Source organism: Rhinatrema bivittatum, chromosome 15, assembly GCF_901001135.1.
Source record: "Rhinatrema bivittatum chromosome 15, aRhiBiv1.1, whole genome shotgun sequence".
Lineage (NCBI taxonomy): Eukaryota > Metazoa > Chordata > Amphibia > Gymnophiona > Rhinatrematidae > Rhinatrema > Rhinatrema bivittatum.
In genome coordinates this window covers 36,358,494-36,384,805 of record NC_042629.1, presented here as the reverse complement: position 1 = coordinate 36,384,805, position 26,312 = coordinate 36,358,494, and the positions used below count along the sequence as shown (strand labels likewise).

Here is a 26,312-nt window from a genome sequence, read left to right as displayed (position 1 = left end):
AGTGGATTTGTTTCAACTTGGGGTTACATCAAGTCGTCATCATCATTTGCGAGCCATTCCAAGTTAAATACATATTTTGCGCTTATTATAGTATTGGAGGACTTTCATTTTTTGGTCTGGTAGCTGAGTAATCAACAGTTGGGTGGTTGATAAGACTGTGATAGAGTAGGCTTGGCTTTGAGACAGTTTTTAATGCAACAACTAATTGAACAAAAAGTTGGCATGTGATTATGGCTCAAAGCACTACAGATATATATATTATAGTTTGTTTGCACCTTATATGATACTACAGCGAAAACATCTTAATATGTACACCTTTCTCCTTTTTATAAATAACTTTGTAGTGTTCCAGAGGCACTGATTATATATACATATATTGAATATATTTAAATGCATAGGCGTGAATTAATATCTGCTTTTTATACTAACTTTTCAGTGATTGCAGTAACCACTGGAATTTCTAACCACAAGAGATCGTTCTAAAACAATTCTGTGAATTTCAGGAAGGCTCTTGTAGCTTGGTTCTTCATTCAAGCATTTGAGTAAATTAGGTCAGGCTAGATTTTCCATGTGACCTTTGCCTAATTAATTAACAATGGAGAAATACTGGCATTCAAGTTAGTTCTCTTCTTAAATGTGTCTGTTTTTAGATTTAAGATTTTCATTAGATTTAAGATTTTCATTGTTCGAGAATGTGTAGGTGCCTGTTTTACTCTAGATTTCAGTATGGAAGGGAATGTATGTGTTCCAATTTATATTTTCTTTTGGCTTATGTGATGATATCCAGTTTGGACAAATTTAGTTCTTGGAAAAGTGTAATATAAATATATATCAGGTACAATTGAAGCACTGCTCATTTGATTTGAGTGCTTAAAAAGCGGTCAAGAAGAGGAAGAATCCAGCAAGTGCCTGAAATATAACTTCAGTATTGGAATGTATCCTTGAGTCCAATGGGTCACTGAGTAAATTTCACGTACGCCGGACCTTTCAGTGGATTGAGACAAGTTAAGTAGAAGCTTTGGCTCATCTACAAGCGCTGGAAGCGAACATAACGATAAGCGTTTATGCGATATGAGTCAATAACATTTTTTAACTGCTTTGTTTGTTTGTCCTGGACACTGACGTTATCAAGAGTGTGTCATCTACACTTGTACTGTAAATCAATGATATTAAATCGGTTAGCTGTATGGTGGTGAATAGAGTTGTGTGTTTTAGAATGAGAATAGATGTGTATGTTGAGTGGTAGGGGGGTTTTATTTAAATGGAATAATACATTCATGGATATTTATATGGTCTTTTTAAGAGACATTTAGGTATAATGTAAATTACGGTAGATGGATAACATTGCTAATATTTTTTGATAAAGAAGTAGATTATGGTTTTATGACATAGTGGTTGTTTTCATAACAAAGATTTCTTTAAATTATACTATTCTAGAGTAGTTTGTTAGTACAAGACAAAAGACCATTACCACTGTTCGATTCAATTATATTTCCATGTTTGGTAGGAGCTCAGTTGTCCATTGTATTCTTTGATTTGTATTCCTCCATTTGGGTGTTTTCCCCAGCTTGCATTTTTGATCCATGCTGTCCAGTTACACAGTTTCTCTCGGATGCACCACTTTGTAAAATGGTTTCTTTTTTTTTTTTTTTCCATTTTCAATGTTTGATTAAGGTTGAGCAATCTGAATCCCGTTTTGGAGAGAGAAGGCATGGGGTTGCATTCATACCTTCAAAAAATATCACAGAGTGGCAAGTGGGCATTTGATGATGTGGTATTTGGGAGTCGAGTTTCCCCAAGGTACTGTTAATCCCACTTTAGGAGGTTTTGCCGCCTCCTTCTTGAGAAGCATAAATGTCGGTCTGGGCTGGACCTCCGTGCATGTTTTGGGTAAGCTGTTTAGAAGTGCAGGACCTGCTGGTTTGTATGGTATGTACATGGTGGTAGAGAGCAAGATGGAGATGTGGATTTTAGATCCTGGATTGGTGGTGGCAGGACAAATTTGAGGATGCTGTTACATTGTCAGAGCAGCCGTGCCCATGGGTCCTGACAGCAGCCGGAGGTAGATAAAACAGGAATTAATGGTCAGGATAATTTCCATTCTCAGGTATAGATGTTCTAAAGTTTTCATCTCCTGAGCATTTAGGACCTTGCAGCAAAGCAAAGATCATCTGTGTCTCAGTTGGTAGCATGAGACAGCCCCCATGGACCTTCAGTTATTAGGAAATTTAGTGTGAGGGCTTGTCAAAAATGACAGAGCAAAACGGCAAACGTGCTTTCCTCGCCTTGCCCCCGGGAACGCCGCTCTTTCTCCACACGGACGTGAACGTGCACTTTTACCCACAAGGATATGCCGGGCAGCGTTCAGAAGCGCGGTTTGTGCATGTACACACATGCCCCCCCCCCCCCACGGGACATGCATGGAAGGCAAACGCATTTTAATGACATTTCTTCTTTAATTACAATTCCTAAGGGACAATTTTGGGTAACTTAAGACCTGGTGAGAAATGATTGCTTAATTATTTTTCTGTCACCTTTTATAAATTAATTTTAAAGGAGTCCTTGCACTTGCAAAATGGGGATATCGGATCATGGTATCCCGTTCATGACACGATGATCCGATCAATAAAATATCTGGAAACCCTTGTGTCTGATGCTTGTTAACTGCTGTCTGCTGAGGTTTTAATCCTAGCTTTCCTTCCCCCTTCTACTTTTAAAGGTCCTGGAAACAATGCAGCTGGCCAGTCACGAGCTCTGATTGCCGCTGCTGCCCGCCGCCGGGACTCCAGCCACAACGAGCTGTATTACGAGGAGGCGGAGCACAAGCGCAAGGTCAAGAAACGCAAAGCCAGGTGAGGGGGGGGGGGGCTGTAGGGCAACAGGCAGGATAACTTATCCTACACATCTGCGAGAGGTGAGCCTGCATGCAGCTCCCGCTCCTCCTCTACTAACCAGAGGAAGCTTTTGCAGTCTTCTTGGCTGATTTGAATCCCCCCACCTCCCTCCCGTGTGTATAGGATATGGAGTTCAACACAGCCGGCTGGAAACTAGAGCTCTACAGCCTTGGGACGGGATAAAAATGACTTTAAAATCAGAAACTATGCAGCTTCCTGGGTATCTCTAGAAGATAGATGGGGGGTGGGGGGGATAGGCCTATCCTCCCTTCTAGTACTTCCACTCTCATCTCCACAGGTTCGGAGAGTGCTAAGACCCCTTAGTGGGTCATACAATCCAGGTCTGGCATTCATTATGCAAAGGCGCAAGAATCCCACGTAGGATATCACTGATCTCTCTCTTGAAGGATAAACCCAGTGACTCGGTTACTGCGTTTAATATGGAGATGGATGACTGGTGGGAATCAGGGGTGAGATTTCTGGGTCAGTTATAGAACGAGGAAGGCTGGGTTCCATCTGATAACTTAAAAAAGTGAATTTGGGCTGTGAGCAGAATCCTGGGAGAGATAGATAGATATATATAGAGAGAGATAGATATATAGCAACGATAAGGATCGAGAGGGCTGGCTGGTTCTTATGGCCTGGATTGGCCACTGTTGGAAACAGGATGCTGGGCTTGATGGACCCTTGGTCTGACCCAGTATGGCATTTTCTTATGTTCTTATGTTCTTATGGGTTATAAGAATGCCTACAAAAGTGGAAAACAGTGCTGGCTGAGGAAAGAGATCATATCACTGGGTAGGGCCATCCCGCTCTCTTATGAGGGACGGGTACCTCCTTTGCCTTTGATAGCACAATGGAAGCGAGATCTAGGCACTAAATTGGATGAAAGGAATTTGGAAGGCTGCACACAAAATATCCTTATGCACTCGTAGAGTGGAATTGATGTATAAGCTGTTGCATAGGACGTTGTTGGGTTCCCACCCTCCAGATACTCAGATCCACACAGCAGGCTGAGGGGAGCTCGACCGGGCCCTAGGACAGGCTAGAAAAAGTTTGGCAGGTTGCTCACAGAAACAGTGGTGGGCTTGAGTGGCAAGCTGCAGTGCTGGGCAGGATCTAGAGTCAGAAACAGTTTGCATAGAAGCAGGCTTAACATGGAAGCTGTCTTTTCAGGCCAGAAGCTGGAGTCAGAAACAGAATTACAGTGAAGCAGGCTTGAACAAAAAGCTGGACTTTGCAGGCTGGAAGCCGGAGTGAATAACAAGTTCACAAAGAAGCAGGCTTAGAAAAGAAGATTGACTTACAGGCCAGGAATTGGACACACGAGCAATTTCAGAAAGTAGCAAGAGGCAGGTTAGCCTTTGGTGGCCTATAGACTAGATGTGCATAGATATTGGTCGCCTTAGGTCTCCAAGACATCCCACAGCAACTCAGCTGCTCCTTACTCCCTTAGTATCTGTCTTTTATTTTGTCCCTAGTATATAAAACTACTCCTCCCCATATCCTGGTTATAGTGTTCTCCCTGTCCTGATTATCACTGCTCCATGATTCAGTTACTGCAACCACATCAGTGTCCTCTTCCTCAATGATGGCTTGTACATAAATGATATGCTAGATTGTTGTACATGGTTTTCTGGAGACTCAGGGAGAGAATAGTACATGCCCAACTTTTTAGTGCATATTTTATCTCCTAAGGGTATATAGCACATTGTAAGCTTGAGAGCTGAAGGTAATACGTTTCCTTTATTCTGCCCTCTGGTCACATCTGGGGAAAACAGCAGATCTCGGAGCCATAAGCTAACATTTCTAGGACAGGACTGGAACCCCAGGTCTGCAGGGCACTGCAGTGCTGTTTGTTAAAGGCTAAGTGACTTGCTCGGGGTCACGTAGCAAGTGAATGGAGACACTGGGATTCAAACTTGGGTCTTCAGATTTTGAATTCTGGGTCCTCAATACCAAGCCGTGGGAATGCAGACAGAAGGGGGGAGGGGGGGAGGCTAGCTCACCCCACTCTGATCCCATTACTCCAAAATGTGTATCAGTGATAGATGAACTGCCTCATTCTCAGACCCTGAAAGCCAAAGACGTCTGCAAGTACAGCCAGGAGGCCAGTGACAAGTGTCTGGTGGTCATGCACAGGAGAGCCAACCATCTCCTTAGGCCAAGTGTGCAGGAGACCTGCCGCAGGGGCATGGCCAGCTTCTCCGTGATTTCCCTCCTCCCCCCTGCTTGCGTACATGGACACTGAATGCCCTCGGCAATAGTGTGTTCCCACCTCGCTCACCGTTTTGCCCCTCCATCTTTGACTCTCTTGACAGGCTTGTGGTCGCAGTGGAAGAAGCGTTCACCCACATCAAGCGTCAGGAGGAGGAGGAGCAACAGAAGGGTGCAGGTGAGGTGATGGACCCTCGGGAGGCAGCACAGGCCATCTTTCCATCCATGGCCCGAGCACTGCAGAAGTATCTCCGCACCACGCGGCAGCAGCATTATCACACCATGGAAAGCATCCTGCAGCATCTCTGCTTTGCCATCACCAACAACATGACAGCAAAGGTAACTTGCGCCTCCCTTCCCCCTCCTTACAGGCTGCAGAGCTCCTTATCCACTCTCGGGCACTTAGCTCCTCCCTGTGCTCATACTTCCAAGCTTTCTTGGGCAGGCACTTTTTATTACCATGTAAGTGATCTTGTTAATGTAAACTCCACTGACCCTCAAATAGAAGATATTACGTTTGAAATTGATCCCATCATAGTTGTTTTTTGGGGGGGGGGGGGGGGGGGGGGGGGGGGAACGGGATTGTACCCTAAGCTGCCAAGGAATCCTGTGTTCACATGCAGAGATCTAGCCGAGCAAGTGGCAGAGGGAACAGCTCCTGTTTAGTTAATGGCCCCAAGACAAGCCTGATCCTTTTCCTGATGGGCTAGCAGGTGCTTTTGCAGAATCACTGTTTTAAAAAATGTGTCTAATGAAATTACAGATTTTCTATATTTTTTCTAAATATATTTGACAACTTGGTCCACAATTAGATCATAAAAGTGTCTAGCTTGGAAAGTAATTACAAATGGCCCCACCAAACTCCAGGCCCTAAAGGGGTGATTTCCTGATGTCATCAGTGCTATGACACTTTATCCCACTGTGGCCGGATGATGAATTCTTACATTAAAGGTCTGGGTGGCCGGACTCTCCAGCACAGTCCCAAGAAAGCTTTACGGTCCCTACTCTGAAAAAAATGAGCTGCTTCACAATAAAAATGCTGAAATCTCTGTTCTTTGGCGCTGTACAGTCTCTCGCCTCTTCTGTTTTTCTGAAAGCATTTGAAGGCTGAGTTTGTAAAAATTTTGTGTCCTGCTCTGGGAGTTTCTAGGGCACTGATGTCTCCCTGTCCGTCCCCCCCTCCCCATAGGCGTTCCTGGAGCGGTACCTCAGCCCCGGCCCCACGCTGCAGTATGACCGGGAGCGGTGGTTTGCTCGGCAGTGGACACTGGTCAGTGAGGAGGCGGTCACCAGCGGCTTACGCGATGGCCTAGTCTTTGTTCTCAAGTGCCTGGACTTCAGTCTCGTCGTCAGTGTGAAGAAAATCCCCTTCATCAAGCTCTCCGAGGAGTTCATTGATCCCAAGTCTCACAAGTTTGTTCTGCAGTTGCAGTCCGAGACCTCCGTTTAAGAGTGGCAAGTGAATGGGAGAGAGAGAGGGTCTCTTGTTCTGCTTCCTGCAGCTTGGGCTGATCCTGTTGTGTGCTGGACCAGTTGCACTGTGCATAACCTGATTGCCTGCACTTTATTCGGGAAGGGGATCTCTTTCCGGGACTACCCTGCCTGTCCTATAGGAAATTGCTGGAGCGACATCAGCAGGGATTACCTTTCGCCTCTTGCCCAGGGGAGGGGTGACCTGAATCTTTGCCTTACAATTGTTGTGGGGGAGGGGGAGGCATCTTCTGCACCAGTAGCCTTCCATCCCCCATTTAGGCACCTTCCTAAGGGCAAATCTTACAGCTTTACTCCCAGTCTGTCTCTCTAAGGTTCAGTGGACATGTGCATTCCTGGCAGGACATAGGAGGATGGTGGAATAGTGCATACGCTGATGTAATGTCTTTTGATGTCCATGAGTCCCTGGGTCAGTCTGTGTGAGGCGGGCTTTGGTGGTGCAGAAGCCTGCCATCTGTGTGTCTGTCCTGCTGGCTTAGTTACGTTTTCTGCATGACTCGAAGGAGCATCAAAGGAAAACTAGAATCCATTTGTGGATTGTTTACAGGAAAACAGCTTCTTTTGTCAAACAGGTTGGCCCCGCAGTAGTTGAGACAAGCAAGAGCTTATCCTAACTAGTAACTAAATTAATATTCCACACCAGTCATGTTTAAGGATTCCTGTGCCCCTGGTGTTAGTGAGACACATTTTATTCCATGCATCAAGGAACAGCGCTGATTCATTTTCTTCTCGTTCCCGGATTGCCACAAGTGCTCTTTCCTGTTTTGGGAACGCACATCTCAGAGGCCGGCCTCCCCTTCCCTTGCAGTGGTTGTTTTTGATGTGCTGAATCTTTAGCTGGCTGGCCCCTGGAACGGGGGGGGGGGAGACTCCCCTCGCTCTGCAGCGGTACAGTGGGGGGAACGAAATTCAGGGCACTACAGAAAGGCAGAGCTGGAAAAGTCTCAGGCTTGTGTTTCAGAGGAAGAGATGAAAGAGGGAAGCTCTGTAGCATAGAAGGGTGGGGAGGAGAGAGAAAGTCGGCCTGCAGTCCCTGGCACGTTAAGAGAGCCACAGCGATGATTATTTTGGATTCTTTTACCACGCACCAGTTCTCTTGACCAGTACTGTGGCAACCACCATCCTTAAACCACTTAGGGGAGGGTTGGGGGAGCAGCTTGGTTTCCCTCTCTGTTCCTCTTCTGCGGGGGGCTGACCATCGGGGCCTCCCCTCCCCCCCCCCCCCCGAGGATCAAGGAGAGCCTCAGGTTGTAGGCATGGGCCCCTTTCCTGGTGGCATGGAGGTTCCTCTGTGTCCGAGGTGGTATCTCGCTTCCGTTTTTCACAGTGCAGGTGTCCATCTGTCCTCTCTCTTGAGGAGCTCTGAACATCCTCGCTGGGAGCCTCAGGTCTTTTCAGCTGCTCTTGAGGCAAGGTTTCCCCGTGGCTGTGGTGGTATTCTCTGGCAGAGGGCGTGGGCTCTGGCAAGCCAGGAGCCGCAGTTAGTCTGGAGAATACCAAAGAGCGCACGCAGTCTTGTTCAGTTAGTGGGGATGGAGCAGCTGAGGAGAGAAATGAGTCTGATACGGGTCCCCCCCCACCTCCAGAACAACAGAATCATTCCCTGGCCAGGACTTTTCTATGGGAGGGGTACCCACAGGGGAACAGTGCTGCAGACGTGGTTAGAAACATGTGCCATGGAAGGAGCCATTCTGTTTAGCGGTGCCATTGCCCGTGACCTCCGTTCTGCATCTCTTCAGCAGGAGGGTGCACTTTGCTTGCACTTTACTCTTCGTCGGGATGCCCGTGTGTGGCATCTCGACAGCAGCACCATGCAGGGTAAGGTGGGTTTACATTTAAGGAGGCGAGCCTCTTGTCGGTGACATCACTACCTCACCAAAGGAAAACGAAAGGGTAGGAGGTGGGATTTGAACAGGTGCTGGGGGGGGAAGGTCAGCGAGGTCATGGAGGATCCCCAGCCCTTCTGCCCTGCCTGTGGAGTCACACTAGTGCTTCCTCTCACATTGGGCTTCTTGACCGCTGAGATGCGTGGATGTGGCAGGGCAGCCACCAGGAGTATTCAGCTCTGTTGATCGCCTCCCGGCTGAACCCCCAGGGCATTAATATCCTGATCAGCTCTGATCATCACCCCAATCAACCCCAAACCACAAGCTGCTTTCTTCTTGGGGGATTTTGGATGGTTTTTGCTCCCCAGAAAGCTATCCGGGACCAAAGAGAAACTGCAGCTGGATTTTCCTGGGGATTTAATGCCTCCTTACAGGAGCTTAAAAACTTTTTTGGAGAAATGTCTCCCTTGCTCCTTTCTGGTAGTGTTAGGTATTTCCTGATGGGATAGTGTATATTTATAATAAAAGGGGACTTGGCATATACTAGTTATGCAGGGTTGTGGGTTTTCATGCTGCTGTCACTTTCTCCTAAAGTCAGTGTTGAGTTTGTAACTGGGGGCCATCTCATTATTTACCTTTGGGTGACCCCTTCTTTTCTTACTGCGCTGTATGGACTTTTTTTCTAATATATATTTTTTTTTATATGCAAACCATCTGATTAAGATGGACGATGCCATGTTCCATGTACAACTTGACATTACCAGCGTCTTCCTGCCTGCTTAGCTTTGAAGCTGGGAACCGGGTCTGGGGGTCTCCTCTGTTTGTTACATTAAGCTGCAGAGTCCTGGTGTTTGTCATTAACCAGAGTGTGTAGAATAGTCCAAAGTCCTGTCACAGGCTGCGTTCTGTTGAATTTGTATCTATTATTTTTTAACAGATCTTTTCAAAGAGAACATTTTACACACTGCATATTTGTCCAGAAAATAAATGAAAATGCGGAAGTCTTAGCAGCAGCGTCTGTCTGTTATTGTTAATGTACCTATCAGTTCTGGGTCTTTGATCCTTCATTTTCTCTGTTCACCTTTTGAAATTAAACGTTGCCTTTTTATTTTATGGTGTTGTAGTAGCCACGAAGCATTCGCGCCTTCGGCTGGAGGCCACTGTGTTACATGGACAGTATTCGTTTTGGGCTCACCTCAGAAACAGAAATGGTGAATTGTGTGGATAGTTTGCATTATGGGGCTCGAGGTCACAGCAAACCCGATGCACATACTACCCTTGTCCTCTTGCTGCAATGAATACAGCGTCTCGTGCACTTTCTTTTTTTTTTTTTTTTTTTAATTCTTCCGGTTTGGTCAGAGTCCGGGGACTCTTCTGTTCTCAGTGGAGCCAAGCGGCCATCATGTACAGGTTCTGAATCCCAGTGAAGAAAGGACAGGACCATCCTCTGCTCGTGACTCCAACCATACGTTGTTCTTGGCCAAAATGACAGCTATATGCTTGGGAATACATCCAGAAGGTCATTTCCAGACCTTGCCTTCTCATGTGCTAATTTTTTTAAATTAAGAAATGTCAAGAGTCTTATTAAATATTATCAGCAAAGTATATATGTTTTCCAGTAGCAGCCATTAATGCGGCATCAGATAAATTTACAATTAAAGTGCTAATATCTTGCCTCAATTCACATAGCCTACACATAAAGTTGTACTTGATGCTACTGACCTTGCCCACCGCAGGAGCAGTGAAGGCCAAATGCATCCTAGTGGGGGACAAGGCTTCTGAATTTAAAGGCAGTAATTGGAGTGCGTCAAGTTGCTTAAAATATGAATTTGCCTTGTCGTGGCCATTATACCTAATTTTGATTTTATTCTTTGTGACTTTCTTCATAAGCCAATGGCTATTTTTTCTCTTATTTCACCAGGTTGTAAAATTAAAAAATAAATACATAAAGTGTGCCCTGTTTTGATTATGGTCACAGCCCGTTTTTAGCTTTTTCTGCTGTAGGCGTCTCTTGTATCCGTGTGCTTGCTGAGGCCAAGACATGCTTCAAAAGTTTTGAACTCGCGTTTCTGCTCAGACCAAGACATTTAAAACTTCAAGCAAGCTTCATTTAAAAAAAAAAAAAAAAAAAAAAAGGAAGCATGATTTTGTTTTCCAAAAAAAGACACATTGGATGCCATTCAAGCTTTATGCATGATCCCTGCTCTTTGGCTTTTATACAAGTAAATGTGAATCAACCAATTGGATTTGGCCAGTGCTGGTGCCTAAGATGATTGGAGAATTATAAAAATCAGCACAGTAATTACTAAACCATATGCCAATAATAACCAAAGAAGCTGGTAGAAATGGAGCAGGGCTGCCTACAAACTTCAAATACAATGCAAACTGATAACTTTTAGCAAGGATAAACTCAAAGTTTTTCATCAAACGGCTAACAGCTTTACATTAATCAGAGATGTCCCAGCAGCCTGTACAGCCAACCCCTGCCACGAGCCATGTTTCACTATAAATTCTCTTAATATCTGCAAATTGAAGAGACACCAAAAACTATTTGGAAAAAAATACAAGGAGAGTTAAAAAAAAAAAAAAAAAAAAAAAGCCCAGCCATAAGGAAGCACAGAACAAACTTATTGACATACATCAGCCTTCAGGTACTACAGCAGTGCAAGCAAAGGATTAAATAACCAGGGATTACTGGGAAAAGTGCCAAATAATCTCACACAAACCAGCAACCAATGCGAAGGTGAAGGAGCCGGAGGATCTGTCAAACCTGCGTGTATTAAAACAGAGAAGCCAATGCATGTAAAGCCAGTCCTCTTTCAATGACAAACTTTTTGAGATTATCCTTAAAATGCATCATTCTATATCCCTCCTTGGCTGTTAATATGGCAGGAACTTATGGAAATAATCTTTTGGTAACACGCAGCAGAGACCTGTGAAACTGTTAATGGTATGAATGTCTCGGTGACTGATTCAAGTTTTGACTTTAAATTGTAAAGTATGTTTAATTTTTAATAAGGAGAGAGTGATGTTATTGTATATGATGTCTGTTATTAGTTAAATACAAATGTTGTAAACCAATAGGATGGTTATATCCAAATGCCGGTATATAATAAATAATATGAGATGAAGTCATCAGTGACAGTTTTCAGCAGAGCCCTGGTCCATATAAAGATGAATGTAATCAGAATGGACAACAAAGCTCAGTAAAAATGTAGCAAGATCAAAATAATCTAAGCAGAACCGAACCATGGTGGCAATTATGCTTTAATTATATGAAAAATGTACAGCGTTTTGTCTGATTCTTTCTTATTATTTGTACAGAAATAGATTTGTACATTTTTATACCAAAATAAGTTAAAAATAATATTTTTCTAGTGGGCCCAGTCCCCCTCTGTAGGCTGTCCTAGACTAGAGCAGTGTGTGTGTGTGGTTTTTTTTTTGTATTTTTTAGAAATTTGAAATCCATGGAGACTTGCTATGAGTATCTGATAGAATTTAAAAAGAAAAAGGAGTAATTGAGTAGTGCGTGTGGTTGGTTTTTTTGTTTTTTTTTTAAAGCCTCTCTCTATAGGTGCCCCCTGGGCAGTGCATGGCCATCATGAGGTCAAGAAGTTCTCCATCTACAAGCCAAGGATTTGAAAATTGCGCCACTTATCCCAACTAGGTTTTAGCTGGCTAACTTAGCCGATTTTCAGTTCTGTCCAGCTTAAGGGCCTGATTCACTAAGGCTTTTCTCCCATTCTGTCTCTGTGGAGGAAAATGGCGAGTGAATGAGGCCTTAAGTTAGCCAGATACCGTTAGGCCTGCCTCAGAGCAAATCTAAAGTTATTGGGCCTTGTGTGGCCTGATCACTAGCGACTTAGCTGGATAGTTTTTGAAGAAATCTGGGTAAGAAGTGCTATAAAAGCAAAAATGGACCTGCGGCCGAGTTTCTCCCTTCCCCACCATCATGGTAAAAGCCACCCTGTGGGACTGTGCAGTCCCAACCCCCCAAACCTCTCACGTTTGTTTAAATGTTGCCATCATTAGGGTGGGCTCCCCCTCTCCTCCATTTAGAATTATATTTAGCAATCGGGGCTTCCACTAAAAGGAATAATATACAGGACCAGGGACTCGGCGCAGAGGCTGCTGTAAAGCAAGGCAGCAGGATACCAGCAAAAAGTAGATTTCTCTGCATGGTCCATTTACGAAACCTTTCCTGAGACTCCACAGGACTTCTAGGGAAATCCTAAATCATTTACTAACCTGTGTGGAAGTCTTTGATCCCTTCTCCCCCCTACACCTGTACCCCCTAATGGGGAGGTGTTTAATGAGAAAATCAGGGCTACAGATTGGTTGATGCTTTGGCAGTGGGTCAGCTGACAGGGCAGGACTGTCTGCCCAGCCTGGGTTGAGGTGCTGTGCCCGGTGGGTTTCGTGGGCAGGCAGTAATGGAAAAGCAGTCGTGAGGGTCTCCACTACCTGCAAAGTCCTACATTCCTCAGACAGCGACCTTATACTGCGCCAGAAAGAAAGCAGGCACGTGACTGACACCCACCCCCCACCCATCCCATCCAATGCAATTTCAGGGTTGTGTGTTGGCTATGAAACATCGGCTGAGGGCTTGTTTTGTGGCACCTACCTGAAGAGGAGCCCAATAGGAAGAGGAAAATAGTGCCAGGCCAGAGAGGTTGCTTACAACCCTTTACAATTGTCCCATGAATTGATAAAAAGATAGCTTCGGTATTTGCATTCAGTAAAGGAACCATCCCTTATTTTTCAGCCGCAATACTGACAACCCAACCTTGGGCCTTGAGTTAAAGCCTCTGGCCAACGTCAGTGTCCCACCCAGCCGGGTCCGGTTTCTCAGCACAGACTCATTTGATCCTGATTGATAACCGCTGCACTAGTCTCCTGATGGATCTGCTTCTCCTGGCCAGCTCAGAACTACCAAGTCCATGCATGCAGTGAAGGGTAAATACCGGCACTGGATCAGCCTGTCCTGAAACACTGCAGCAGGAATTATGTGGCAGAAAAGGAGGAAAAAGCCAGGTGGGCTTCTACAGGGTGTAAAACCCCGCCACCCCCAAGCTTTAAATCAAATTTGGGTTTAGCAGATAAGAAATTCATCGTTGTGCATCGTCTAATTCTCTGAGTTTGTGTTTTTAAACAAGGCTGGGAGTGAGGGACTGGACGGAGGGTAAGGGGCAGAATCCGTCATCTTGCTTTGCATGCAGCGTCTCTTGGCACAGTGACAGGTTTTCATTGGGTTAGGCTTATCAAACTGAGCTGCTTTTATGCTGTTGCATCTGTGAACTTGTGGTTCCAATACCTTAAGCAAAGCAGGCAGGGCCAGATTTATGATTCTGGCATCCATGGGCAGAGTGCCACAGAGCTGCCCTTTTGAAGCTCTAAAGCAAGTGGAGGCAGGCCTGCTCTTTGGCCTGGATATTTTGGGCACTTTTAAAAATCTGACGCCCTAGGCAGCTGCCTACGATGAATAAGTAGGAACTAAATTGGATAGGAACCACTTTGACATCCTTGACAATGCATAACTATGATCTAAAATTTGTATTCACTGTGATATTGAATTAGTCGGGTGAATGTTAACACAAAGCACACGATCGTTGACCGTGAATATGATTGATAATACTGTAAACCATTGTGATCGTCTTTTGGAACGACAGTATAAAAAACACCTAAATAAATAAATCTGGGCCTGAAACAGGAAGTACAGATTCAGAAATGGGGGTGGGGGCAAAACCAGGTCTGGCTCAAGACGGTCTCTGATGACCCAGCCCTGGTGTCCTCAGCTTCAGTCATTGAGGGGTGCCCATTCATGCAGCTATATCTGATGCAAATTTGTGGAGGGTATCCTGAAAACCAGGTCTGGCTGTGGACCTTGCTGAGAAGCCCTGGCCTACAGCTATCTGGTAATCTTCTTACCACCTGACTCCAGGTCACCTGAACAGGTTAAGTGAGGCCTGAGTTTACCCCACTGCATCTCTGAGTTTTTCTAAGAAAGGTGGGATTGCAAGTCCTGGGATGAGATGGAGAAAAACCAGGATTGGCTCAGCCTTTCTGGATGGCACGGAAGCATCTGGTTAGCCTGGTTTTTCGGGTTCATTTTGGCCGTGGTTAAACATGCCTGCGATGAGTCTTGCTTTCAATTAGACTCTGGAAAACTCTTAATCTCTGTGATGCCCTTGTGCTGAGCAACAACCCACCAGTAAAATCTGACCCTGGAGAACAGGAATAAATCTGAACAGCTTTTGACTTAAAAAATACAAAGCTTCAAGAAGCTAGCTGTTTTCTAATTATAAGTGCCTGAAGTTCCTGAGAATTAATGTGTGATTGATATTCTGCTTTTCAGGCACTTCAGAGCAGATTACTTTCAGGTAGTGTAGGTGCTACCAATGCTGTGTGCAGTCTATGGGTGAATCGGCGTTATCAGCGCAGTGCATAGAGCCTTCCTTTCTGTAGTGTGTGTTTTGAGTGCTAGTGTGGTGCTAATGCTGGGTTATTTCATTCTATCTTAAATATATCAAAGATGAGGGAAAGATCATTATGCTTAACCCCTCAAGCGAGACACACCTGAACATCACTTTAGCTGTTCTCGTCAGAAATCACGAGCCTGCCAGAGAAGCATGGAAGCAAGGCCATTAACAGGTGTCCTGGAGAAGATGGACTACGGTTTTAAAGGACTGACAGAATCACTGCTCACAGTCACACAAGTATTCAGCCTCTCTCCAAATATCTGAATGAATGAGAGAGATGAGGGCTCCACTTTGCACGAGAGGGGGACTGCTACCGATTCAGTTCTAATCGTCATCATCATCATCATCATTGTCATCGTTATCATCGTTGCCATCCTTATCATCATTGTCATCGTTATCATCATCGTTATCATCATTGTCGTCATCATCGTCGTCATCCTCTGTATTTATTTTCCCAGAAAGGACATCCTCAATCCAGTCTTCCAGTTCGTCGAATGTAGGCAAGTCGTCATCATCTGGAATATCCATCCAGACACTGTCTGCCTGTAGTGCACAAAAGGAGACCAGAGTCATAGTCACTGCCTGATCTGTAGCAGCATCACTTAATAACATGAATAGCAAAGGAAGGGGCAATGAGATGCTGATTCCAGTCCCACTTTGTCATTTATCCAGACTGCTAAGTCTTGGCAAATCACTTCCTCTCCCCATGTTTCACCACACACATTCTTTTTTTTTTTTTGTTATTCCCTTCCCTTTTAGAAACAAAGAAACATGATGGCAAAAAAAGACCATACAGCCAACCATGTCTGCCTGTCCACACAACTGCTTAGTTCTACAGTCCCTAGCACCCCTCAGAGATCCTCTGTGTTTATCCCATGCTTTACTGCATTCAGATACTGTCCTCTCCACTAGGGGTGTGCATTCATTTTGAACGAATGCGCATTCCGTAACGTATAGGTCCCTATTCGTTGCATTCGTGGGTCTGCGAAATGCATGGTGAACCCCCACGAATGCAACGTATCATTACCAAATTTTTCCCCATCTTAAGGAGCGAATTTAAACAAAACTAACTAAACCCTCCACCCTTCTGACCACCCCCAAGACTTGCCAAAAGTCCCTGGTGGTCCAGCGGGGGTCCTGGAGTGATCTCCTGCACTCGCGCCGTCAGCTGCTGGTATTCAAAATGGCGCCGATAGCCTTTGCCCTTACTATGTCACAGGGGCTCCCGGTGCCATTGGTTGGCCTCTGTCACATGGTAGGAGCACAAGATGGCGCCGGCCGTCCATCGCTCCTACTGTGTGACAGGAGTCGACCAATAGCATTGGTAGCCCCTGTGACAGTATGGGCAAAGGCTATCGGCACCATTTTGAATACCGGCAGCCGACGGCGCGAGTGCAGGAGATCGCTCCAGGACCTCCGCTGGACCATCAGGGACTTTTAGCAAGTCTTGGGGGGGGGGGCAGGTGGGTGGGGGTTGTAGTTAATTCAATTTAAAGGGTTGGAGTGGGGTTTTTTTTGTTTTACAACTTTAATGGGCAACGAATACCGAATTCAACTAATGGACGGATCGGGTTTCCCCCCATTGACTGAATACAACGTATTTGGGTCCCGACGAATACCGAATCTAACGAATACTTTCCGTCTGCACATCCCTACTCTCCACCACCTCCATGAGGAGGCTACTCCTTGCATCCACTACACTGTCTGTAAAGAAATGTTTCCTTAGATTACCCCGTTTCTCTCTCACCCAATGACCCCTCTTTCCATAGACTCCTTTCCGTTGAAAGAGACTTGCTTCCTTTGCAATGATAATTACATTCATAATATCTTTACATTCACATATGTATAAAACAGTAAACATAAAATGTTACTTAAATGTCTCGATCATATCACCTCATCCCGCCTTTCTTCCAGGGTATACATGTTTAGATCTTTAAGACTATGGAACGAGGGGAAACGGGGTAATCTAAGGATATTAAGTCACAGGGTGTACAGAAAAGCAGTATTTTCTGCTTTTCTGTACACTTTTCAAGGTTGCTTAGAAGTTAACGCCTGCCCTTGGGCAGGCGTTAACTTCTGAGAATAAAATGTGCGGCTTGGCCCCTAACCTAACTACCCCTAACCAATTAGCAAGATACTTCACTTTTATGCAGCTCCAGCACTGCTCTCTACATCAATGGCAGGGGTGGAAGGGAATTAGAACCAAAAAGTTACTAATAAGGGCCCTGACCTCAGCGATCAGAGTCACAGATAAGTATGAAAGCAAATAGGTGTGAAAGCTTGCTGGGCAGACTGGATGGGCTGTTTGGTCTTCTTCTGCCGTCATTTCTATGTTTCTATGTATTTCAGGTAACTAACAGCCTCATCAACGTACATTTGCATGTGATGAGCGCTATTAGTTTTGGGGGGTTGGCTGCACGTTTTCCACGTGCTATTACTACCCCTTACAGTATAAGGGGTAATAATAGCGCGTCTAAAATGCTTGGCCAAGCGCACTGTTTTGTATCGGCCTGTTATTCTGAAATATTACCTGGCATTTCTTCTCAGAGCCTCAGGTTATGACCCTTTCCCTTGAAAATGGTTTGTTTCTTGTGTCTGATTAATACGTTTCAGGTAGTTGAAAGTCTCTAGCAGTTCTCCTTTGACTGGCCTCTTCTTGTTCAGATTTCTAAGTCTCACCTCGTAGGGCAGACCCTGGCCCTGCTGGAAGCCTTTCTGTGGGCCGCCTCAGTTCTTCCGAAGACAAAAGGCCTCCAGAACTGTGCACCCTGCCCCAGGTGAGACCTCATTAACCACCCGTACAGCAACCGAATCACCCCCTCTGCTCGTACCTCCCCTTGGGTACCCTAGCATTCCTCCGGCACCGCCCATTCATTTGTCACACCGTCAGACATAATCACTAGGGGGGGGGGGTCTCTTCCCTGCTTCATGGACATCAGGGTCTCACCCCTTATTAATTGATTTTATATTCTGCTTTTTCAGACCCTGTTATATGTATTTTTCCTTAGGATTTCTGATAGAAGGCTAATAGCATCTGAAAGCTGTTTTCGTGGCCTATGTGAAATGAGTTGGTGGTTTGTCAGTCCATCGACACTGATTGTCCCCTTCTTGACAAAAGATTGCACAGCAAGGAGAGGGGGCTTTCTCTCAAGAGACTGTCACCAGTTCTGTGCTCATAAACCCCCCTCTGGCACATCCCTCCATACTGGGGAAACATCCACCACCCTGCCAGTGCTATATTGTACAATGGATGAATGGAGCCGGAGGACTTTGGTTTCCAGTGCTGCTGCTAATGTGCCACATTTCACAAACACTTCATGCAATGGAATAATGGTTTAGAGATAAAAAAAAAAAAAGCAATAAATGCATGACTTATTCCATATTCTTCGAGCTTTGTGTACTCTGGGCTCACTCCCAGACAAACTCAGATTTAGATTTAGATGTTTCAGTGCGCTGAACACAATTTTGTTTCACTGCCAATACATCAGGCTAGGCCTGGCATTTTCCTCATAGCATGTAGGGACCTGTAGTTTTGGGGGGGGTTTTTTTATTATTTCGGTATGAAAAACCAGGACTACAGGCCCATAGATGCAATAGGGCAAAACCAGCCCTGGATCTGCTGGTCCTATATGACACAGCGTCATTTGGTAACCCTCAACAGTTTCTGGTGATGACGATCAGCACAGCAGCCCCCTTCTTCCCAATTAAATTAAGAATACTCAGCTTAGCTAAGCAGAGATAACTTCATCAACTAAACATGCATATTTCTGCTCGTGAAATAAAAATTGGGAATTAATCTTCTGATGAACTAATAAAGGCAGAAGTAGTTAGAAGATTGGTGGGAAGTGCTGCTGCTTTCAGCTCAATAAACCATAATGTTTAATAGTTTCTAAAGAATTTATAAAGAAGCCTCAGCAGGCTGGCTCCCATCAGGTACTTACATCCGTAACATTCACCACGCCTATCTGTGGCTTGAACAGGTCAATCTTGAAGATCTTTTCCCAGTAAGTGATCAGCTGCAGGAATGGAAGCAAGGAAGAGGTCAGGAATTGAAGGCCCCCTTGATATTTGCAACCTCTGTGGTGCTGGATGCGGGTGCGATGAATGCCACAGGTAGGCATCTGACTGTACCACAAAGAATGTCCACCTGCTCTGAAGGGGCGTAGCACGCCCTACCGCATGCTTTTGAAGGGGTGCGTTTGTTTCCCCACGTGCTATGAAGGGAAGTGGTGTATATGCCACAGTGTTGCACGCACGTGTCCACCATGGCACGATTGCTACCTCTTCCTCCTCCTCCCTCTTGTGTTCTGCGTGTGCTGTAGTGCGTGGGCAGTGTCTTGCCACACGTGGCCTGCTTGCAGTGGCACAGCCTCCCTCTCTCCAGCCCCCAACCCTTTGATATGTGCATGCGGCAGCGTGTAGGACTGCACCTGGCAAGATGCATTTATTTATTTATTTGTTTTAAAATCTTACATACTGCAAAATCCAAAAATATATTTTTTCTTGTCTCACAACCTGTGCAGGACTCACCAGGGGGAAGTCATCTGGGTCGATCCACACAATGCTCAGTTCAGGATTCTCTGTGTTGTCCCTGGCAACCTGTTTCAGGATCTGCAGGAACTCATAACCATCTAAAGGGGAAGGATAGAAATCTATCATTCACACACTGCTGAGATTCCTGCCCTGCCACGCCACATGCAGAGAGAGAGCTTTTGCATCCATATTTTACAAAAAAGACTTAGCTAGACTAGACTGATGGCTCAGAAGCAGTCCTGTGCACTGCCTCACAGGAAATGAGGATTCAGTTCCAGAGCCTGGGACTGGCCAAGGCTGAAGACACTGCAACGATAGTGTTCACCACCCCCCAGAGAGGAGAGGTGAGAGTCCCAGACATTGCACAATAGCAAAACCTTGCTGGCTGGCAGAAGCACACACCTATGCCAGGTTCTGGAGCCATCCCAGCCATAGCACTGCCACTGCTAGAAGGGATGGGGGCAAAACAGTAGGTAGGTGTGAATGGTGGCTCACGGTGCCATAGCCCCAGCTGGGGCAGGCACGTTCTAATTGATCTGGCAGCCCAAAGGAGCAGCAGCAGGACTGGCGCAAGGAATTTTGCTCTAAATTTGGCACCTCCCCATCAACACCACTGCTTCCTCAGAATTCCAGCACCCATTCCAGCACCATTCTCAGTCCCAGTGCTCAAGAAGAGAGTGCTGCTGGTAGCATGAACTGATAGGCACAGGGCCCACAGCCACATGCTGCTTTGAATGAGGAGAGGTGCGAGAGGCGGGGAATTGCTTGGGGAAGCAGAGGAGGTGCAAGCAACACCCTCCTTCTAAGAAGTGACTAGGTGTGTGCAATTTATTTTTTTTTATGTAAGTAAACAGTTTTTTAAACCAACAATTTTTGAGTGCCAGTATTAGTGTCGCATTTCTATATATAGTACAAAGAAAAGTGTATGTGAGTGACCGTGTGAAACCTGTGAGCGATGCTCCGAAATGCATGAGCAATCGCTCACCTGCTTGGTTTACAAGGAACTAAGGATGCAAGGCATGCGATACTTGAAGGAAGCAGTGGAGGGACAAGGAGGAGGCTGAGGGTGCTTGGACAGAGAGGGGGGAGGTGGAGGAGTGAGAAGTGGGAGTGCTTTTAGGAAGAGGAGTGACTTGGGGGATGTTTGGCAGAAGGCACACAGTAAGAAGGGAAGCCTGTGGAGAAGGAGCGAGAAATGAGAATGCAACGGTGAAGACCTAAGAGGGAGGAGTGAGGAGCAGGGAGACAATAACTGGAGGGAGCACAAAAAAGAAATCTACTACAACAGCATTTAACTTTCAAAAAGGTGACTATGATAAAATGAGGAAAATGGTTAGGAAAAAACTGAAAGGAGCAATTGCAAAGGTTAAAAGTTTAGCTCAGGCAATGATGTTGTTTAAAAATACCATCTTGGAAGCCCAGAACAGATGTATTCCACACATTAGAAAAGATGGAAGGAAGGCTAAACAACTATCAACATGGTTAAAAGGTGAGGTGAGAGAAACTATAATATGTAAAAGAACATCTTTCAAGAAATGGAAAAGGGATCTGAATGAAGAAAACTGGAACAGCATAAGCCCTGGCAAGTTAGATGCAAAGCACTGATAAGGAAGGTAAAGAGAGAATTTGAAAAGAAGCTTACTGTGGAAACAAAAACTCATAACAAACTTTTTCAGGTACATTCGAGGTAAAAAGCCTGCAAGGGAATCAGTTGGACCATCAGATGATCAAGGGGTAAAAGGGGCACTTAGGGATGACAAAGCCATAGCAGAGAGACTTTATGAATTCTTTGCTTCGGTATTCACTGAGGAAGATGTAAGAGATATATCCATGCCAGAAATGATATTCAAAGGTGATGATTCCAAGGAAATTAAACAAATCTCAGTGAACCTGGAAGATATACTAGGACAAATTGACAAACTAAAGAGTAGCAAATCACCTGGACCAGATGGTATACATGCCAGAGTGTTGAAAGAACTGAGAACTTAAATTGTGGACCTGCTATTGGAAATTTGTAAACTATCAATAACATCATCTATGGTACCTGAAGACTGGAGGGTTGCCAATGTAACATTTAAAGAGGGATCAAAGGGTGATCCATGAAATCTGACATCTGTGCCAGGCAAAATGGTAGAAGCTATCATAAAGAACATAATTTCTGAACATATAGATAAGCATAGTTTAATGGGACAAAGTCAATATCCAAGGGAAGTCTTACCTCACAAATTTGCTACATTTTTTTTTTTGAGAGCATATGGATAAAGGTAAGCCAGTTGATATAGTATATCTAAATTTCCAGAAAGCATTTGACAAAGTCCCTAATGAGAGATTTCTTAGAAAGTCATGGGATAGGTGTTAGTGTCTACTGTAGATTGCCAACTTGTTAAAAGATAGAAAACAGAAAGAGGGCTAAATGATAAATTTTCCCAATGGAAAAAGATGAATAGTGGAGTGCCCAGGAGTCTGTTCTGGAACCGATGCTTTTTGATATATTTATAAATAACCTGGAAATGGGAACAACAAGTGAGGTGATCAAATTTGCCGATGACACAAAATTATTCAAAGTTGTCAAATCACAAGGGGATTGTGAGAAATTACAAGAGGACATTGCCAAACTGGGAGAATGGGCATGCAAATGGCAAATTAAATTTAATATAGACAAGTACAAAGTGATGCACTCAGGGAAGAGTAACCCAAATTATAGCTACACAATGCAAGGTTCCACACTTGGAGTCACACTCAGGAAAAGGATCTAGGCATCATCATTGATAATATATTGAAATCATCTGTTCAGTGTGCAGCAGCAGCTAGGAAAGCAAATAGAATGCTAGGGATTATTGGGAAAGGAATGGAGAATAAAACAGAGAATATCATAATGCTTCTGTATTGCTCCATGGTGCGACCTCATCTTGAGTATTGTGTGCAGTTCTGGTCACCACATCTCAAGAAAGATATAGCAGAATTAGAAAAGGTACAGAAAAGGGCGACGAAGATGATAAAGGGGATGGAACAATTCTCTTATGAAGAAAGGCTAAAGCGGTTAGAACTATTCAGCTTAGAAAAGAGATGGCTGAGGGGAGGTATGATAGAGAGCTATAAAATAATGAGTGAAATGGAACGAGTAAACTTTAATCAGTTGTTTACTCTTTCGAAAAGTACAAAGACCAGGGGACACACAATGAAGTTACTGGGTAATACATTTAAAACTAATAAGAGAAAATATTTTTCTACTCAATGCATAATTATGCTCTGGAATTCGTTGCTAGAGGATGTGGTGAAAGCTATTATTATAGCTGAGTTTAAAAAAGATTTGGACAAGTTCCTGGAGGAATTATTAAGGTAGAGTTGCAGAAATCCACTGCTTATTCTTGGGATAAGCAGCTTGGAATCTACCCCTTGGGATCCTGCCAGGTACTTGTGACCTGAATTGGCCACTGCTGGAAACAGGATACTGGGCTTGATGGAGCCTTGGTCTGACCCAGTATGCAAGCCTTATGTACTTATGGAGGCTCTAGCATTTAAGGACTACCGGGGAGGTGTGAGGACCGGGGATGGGGCAGGCCTGGAGAGGTGCCAGCTACCTATGCAGCCCTGAGCAGAATGAAAAGAACAAGATGCAAATGATTTATAATGTTTAATTTCTCCTGTTTTCTTCCCCACAAATTAAATACTGATTTCACATGAGCTAGATCCTTTTCAGAGCTGCCAAGTGACCCATTTCCTCCAGGGATAATTTTGTCCAGTCCTGGTTTGTGAACGTCCATTCCAGTGCATTGTGGTTTCTGCAGTCCCTGATTCTTCCATTTGAAATTAGCATTGCAGAAACCAGAAGGGGGAAGGGGGGGGGGAGGAGCTGCCAGAAAAACAGGACTCACCTAAAATCTCCCTCCTTAATTGGGGTCATTTGGCAGGCTTCTTCCCTCCTCAGCACCCACTGTATCTGTTTAACCAGTAGAGGGATCTCAAGACAATCGTGTCTGATGATCTCAACGTGGCAAAGGGGCTAGGTAAGGCAGTGGCCAAAGCCAGAGAGACGCGAGCATGCCTGCGAGTGGAGTGGACAGGCCTACTGGTCAGAGCAATGCGCCGACATTTCTTGTAACCTTTTCTACTGTTGTCTCAGGCACCACTAGAGGCAGGGACTTAGCATATCTGAAAAAATGCTGTAAACCGCTTTGAGCTAATACTGAAGAGGAAAAAAAAATCATTAGGAAAAAGGAGTTGATAATTCCTCTGCTCAGGTCACCTAGAATATTTTGTCCATTTCTGGAGCTTGTATGTCTGACAGGATATAGTCAGGGTGGAATGGTCCAGAATGGTGTACGGTTTACCTCAAAAACCATATGAGATGAGAATTGAGAACCTAAATATGTATACCCTAGAGAAGAGGAGAGGGGGATACGACAGAGACCTTCAAACATCTCAAAGGTATAAATCAGGCACAAGAAGCAATTTTTCAGAGGAAAGAATGCTCTGGCTCCAAGAAGGTAGAATACAGCATTGTGAATGTCTAGTAGCGTTTTAGAAATGATAAATAGCAGTAGTAGTGGTAGCAACATCAGAAAATATTCACGAGGGAACAGCGTCCCAGGGGAGGTGATGGAGCTTAAAGCAGGAATGGAATTCAAGAACCCCTGAGATAAGCACAAAAGACCCCTGGTCCACGACTTATCCTGACTCAGCGGCACTGCTGGGAGCTGAGGGGCTATCAAACACCCCATGGGGCTTCCGGTATTCCTCCAGCAGGGGGGGCAAAGGCAAGTTTTCAGCCTCTTCAGCTTTGTATTTCTCAGCATAAATCACTCAGCCACACAAGACTGGCGTTGTTCCAGAAGGTGAAATGACTTCTTTCCTGGTCATTTTGTTTCCTCTAGAACAGGCAGGCCAGTCCACATGTGGGTCATGCACTCTAGCCAGCAGATTGAGGCAGAGGTCACTGTTTTGCTGATGCCACCTCATATAGCCCTGCACAGACATCAGTCTGCTAGTATTTCTGCAAAAGTGATAAAACTCAAACTTCAACAACAATCATTTACATTTTTTTTTTCGTTACTACTTCCAGAAGAATAGGAAACATTAGGCTCAGAAGTGAAAAGACAGAACAAACCTACCCTCCAGAAGGTACACACTTACCATGTCCCTCCCTAACCCGGAAATTCTCAGTGGTCTCCACGTGCTCCTTGGCATCCTCGTTCTCCCTTTGAGAATGCCCCTGAAAGATATCAAACAGGACAGGACAGCCATGGCAGAAGTGTGGACTGGCCCGCCTGTTCTAGAAGAAAGGAAATTATCAGGTAAGAAGTAATTTCACCTTCCTTTTCATGCAGGCAGGCCAGTCCACACAAGTGGGATGTACCAAAGCTACTCCCCAGAAGGCTGGGAGACTGCCTGTGCTCCCATTAGAATCCCCCACCCCCACCCCTTGCAAAGGACGCATCTTTACTTGCTCCAATATCTAAACTATAAGGTCTGGCGAAAGTATGCAAGGAAGATCACTTCCCCACTTTACATATCTCTGTCAACTCACCCAAGACACTGCCTGCGCTCTAGTAGAATGAGCCCTAACTTACTTGGGTAAAGATCTCCCTGCATCCACATAGGCCGCTGTTACCACATCCTTAATCCAATGGGCCACAGTGGCTCGAGAAGCCATTTCCCCCTTCTTTTCGCCACCATGAAGAAGGAAAAGATGATTGGTTTTGAGAAAATCATTGGTAACCTTAAGGTAGCACACCAGATACTGACACACATCCAAAGGACACAACATCTGAAATTCCTGTTCATCCATACTCTATCCAAAGATGGTAATGAAATGGACTGATTCAAGTGAAAATCCAAAACCATCTTTGGCAAGAAGGAGGATACAGTTCTAATCTGCACCCTGTCTGGGGTGATGACGAAAAAGGGCTCTCAACAAGAAAGAGCCTGCAGTTCTGAAATTCGCCTCACAGAACTTATAGCAACCAGGAACTCTGTCTTCATGGTCAGCAAGGAAAGCTGTTGAAGAGGACGAAAGGTGAGACCTGGCAAAAAAGTCAGCACCAAATTAGGATCCTAGAGCAGCACTGGAATTTGCAACGCCGGTTGAATATGCTTCTCTCCTCTCAAAAATCGAGAAACATCCGAATGTGAGGAAAGAGGTTTACCTTGAACCCATCACCGATAACATGCCAAGGCCTCCACTTACACCTTTAACATATCGAGGGAAACCCTTTATTCAGATCTTCCTGAAGAAATTCCAAGATTAAGGGAATCATTGCCTTCGAAGGGGGGACAAGACCAATCCAAGCACCAATTTTCAAAAATTCTCCAGACTTGAATGCATGCCAACAAATTAGAAATCTTTCAAGCTCGTAATAATGTGCTTACCATTTCCAAGGAATAGCCACACTTTAAGAATTAAGTCCTCTCAAGGGCCAAACTAAGACAGAACTGATCTGGATTATCTTGAAGAACTGGACCCCGACATAGCAGATTCTTGCGTGCCAGCCAGAGCCATAGCTTGCCTATGGCCAATATGACCATGGCCATAGGCGCCGCTACCAAAAGGCGCCATAGCGCTGTCATGTTCCAACGAGAGCACTGCGGCCAGCGGGGCCTCAACAAAAGAAAAAGCAGTAAGGCCCCATCAAAATCAGCAGTGTGATCAGCATGGCCCCACTGGCAATGCTGCTGATTCTGGCAGGACCACACTGCTTTTCCACTTAATAAGGCCACGCTTACCATGCACTATGATACAGAAGTGAGGGGGGAGTATTTGATCAGAGGGGGTTGGGGTGAGGAATTATCTCCTGTCCCTGTGGTGGTGGAGGGGGGGGGGGCAGACAACCCCCCCTCCCCCCATTGCTATAGGCACAGACCTCATAAATCCA

The 26,312-nt window shown here is 45.0% G+C and overlaps 2 protein-coding genes across 2 annotated transcripts in view; one reads left to right on the top strand and one right to left on the bottom strand.

Annotated features, from left to right (window-relative positions):
* Positions 1-11,032, top strand: part of VANGL1 (VANGL planar cell polarity protein 1) — a 44,803-nt gene extending 33,771 nt beyond the window's left edge. The window contains exons 5-7 of the mRNA XM_029577835.1: positions 2,720-2,852; positions 5,216-5,450; positions 6,301-11,032. Of these exons, the coding sequence (XP_029433695.1) occupies positions 2,720-2,852; positions 5,216-5,450; positions 6,301-6,561 (629 nt within the window). The 3' untranslated portion in view covers positions 6,562-11,032. The remainder of the gene's footprint in view (positions 1-2,719; positions 2,853-5,215; positions 5,451-6,300) is intronic.
* A 645-nt stretch (positions 11,033-11,677) lies between these two features.
* Positions 11,678-26,312, bottom strand: part of CASQ2 (calsequestrin 2) — a 51,632-nt gene continuing 36,997 nt past the window's right edge. The window contains exons 9-11 of the mRNA XM_029577836.1: positions 19,438-19,538; positions 18,849-18,923; positions 11,678-15,450 (exon numbers count right to left, since the gene is read on the bottom strand). Coding sequence (XP_029433696.1) covers positions 15,232-15,450; positions 18,849-18,923; positions 19,438-19,538 — 395 coding nt within the window. The 3' untranslated portion in view covers positions 11,678-15,231. The remainder of the gene's footprint in view (positions 15,451-18,848; positions 18,924-19,437; positions 19,539-26,312) is intronic.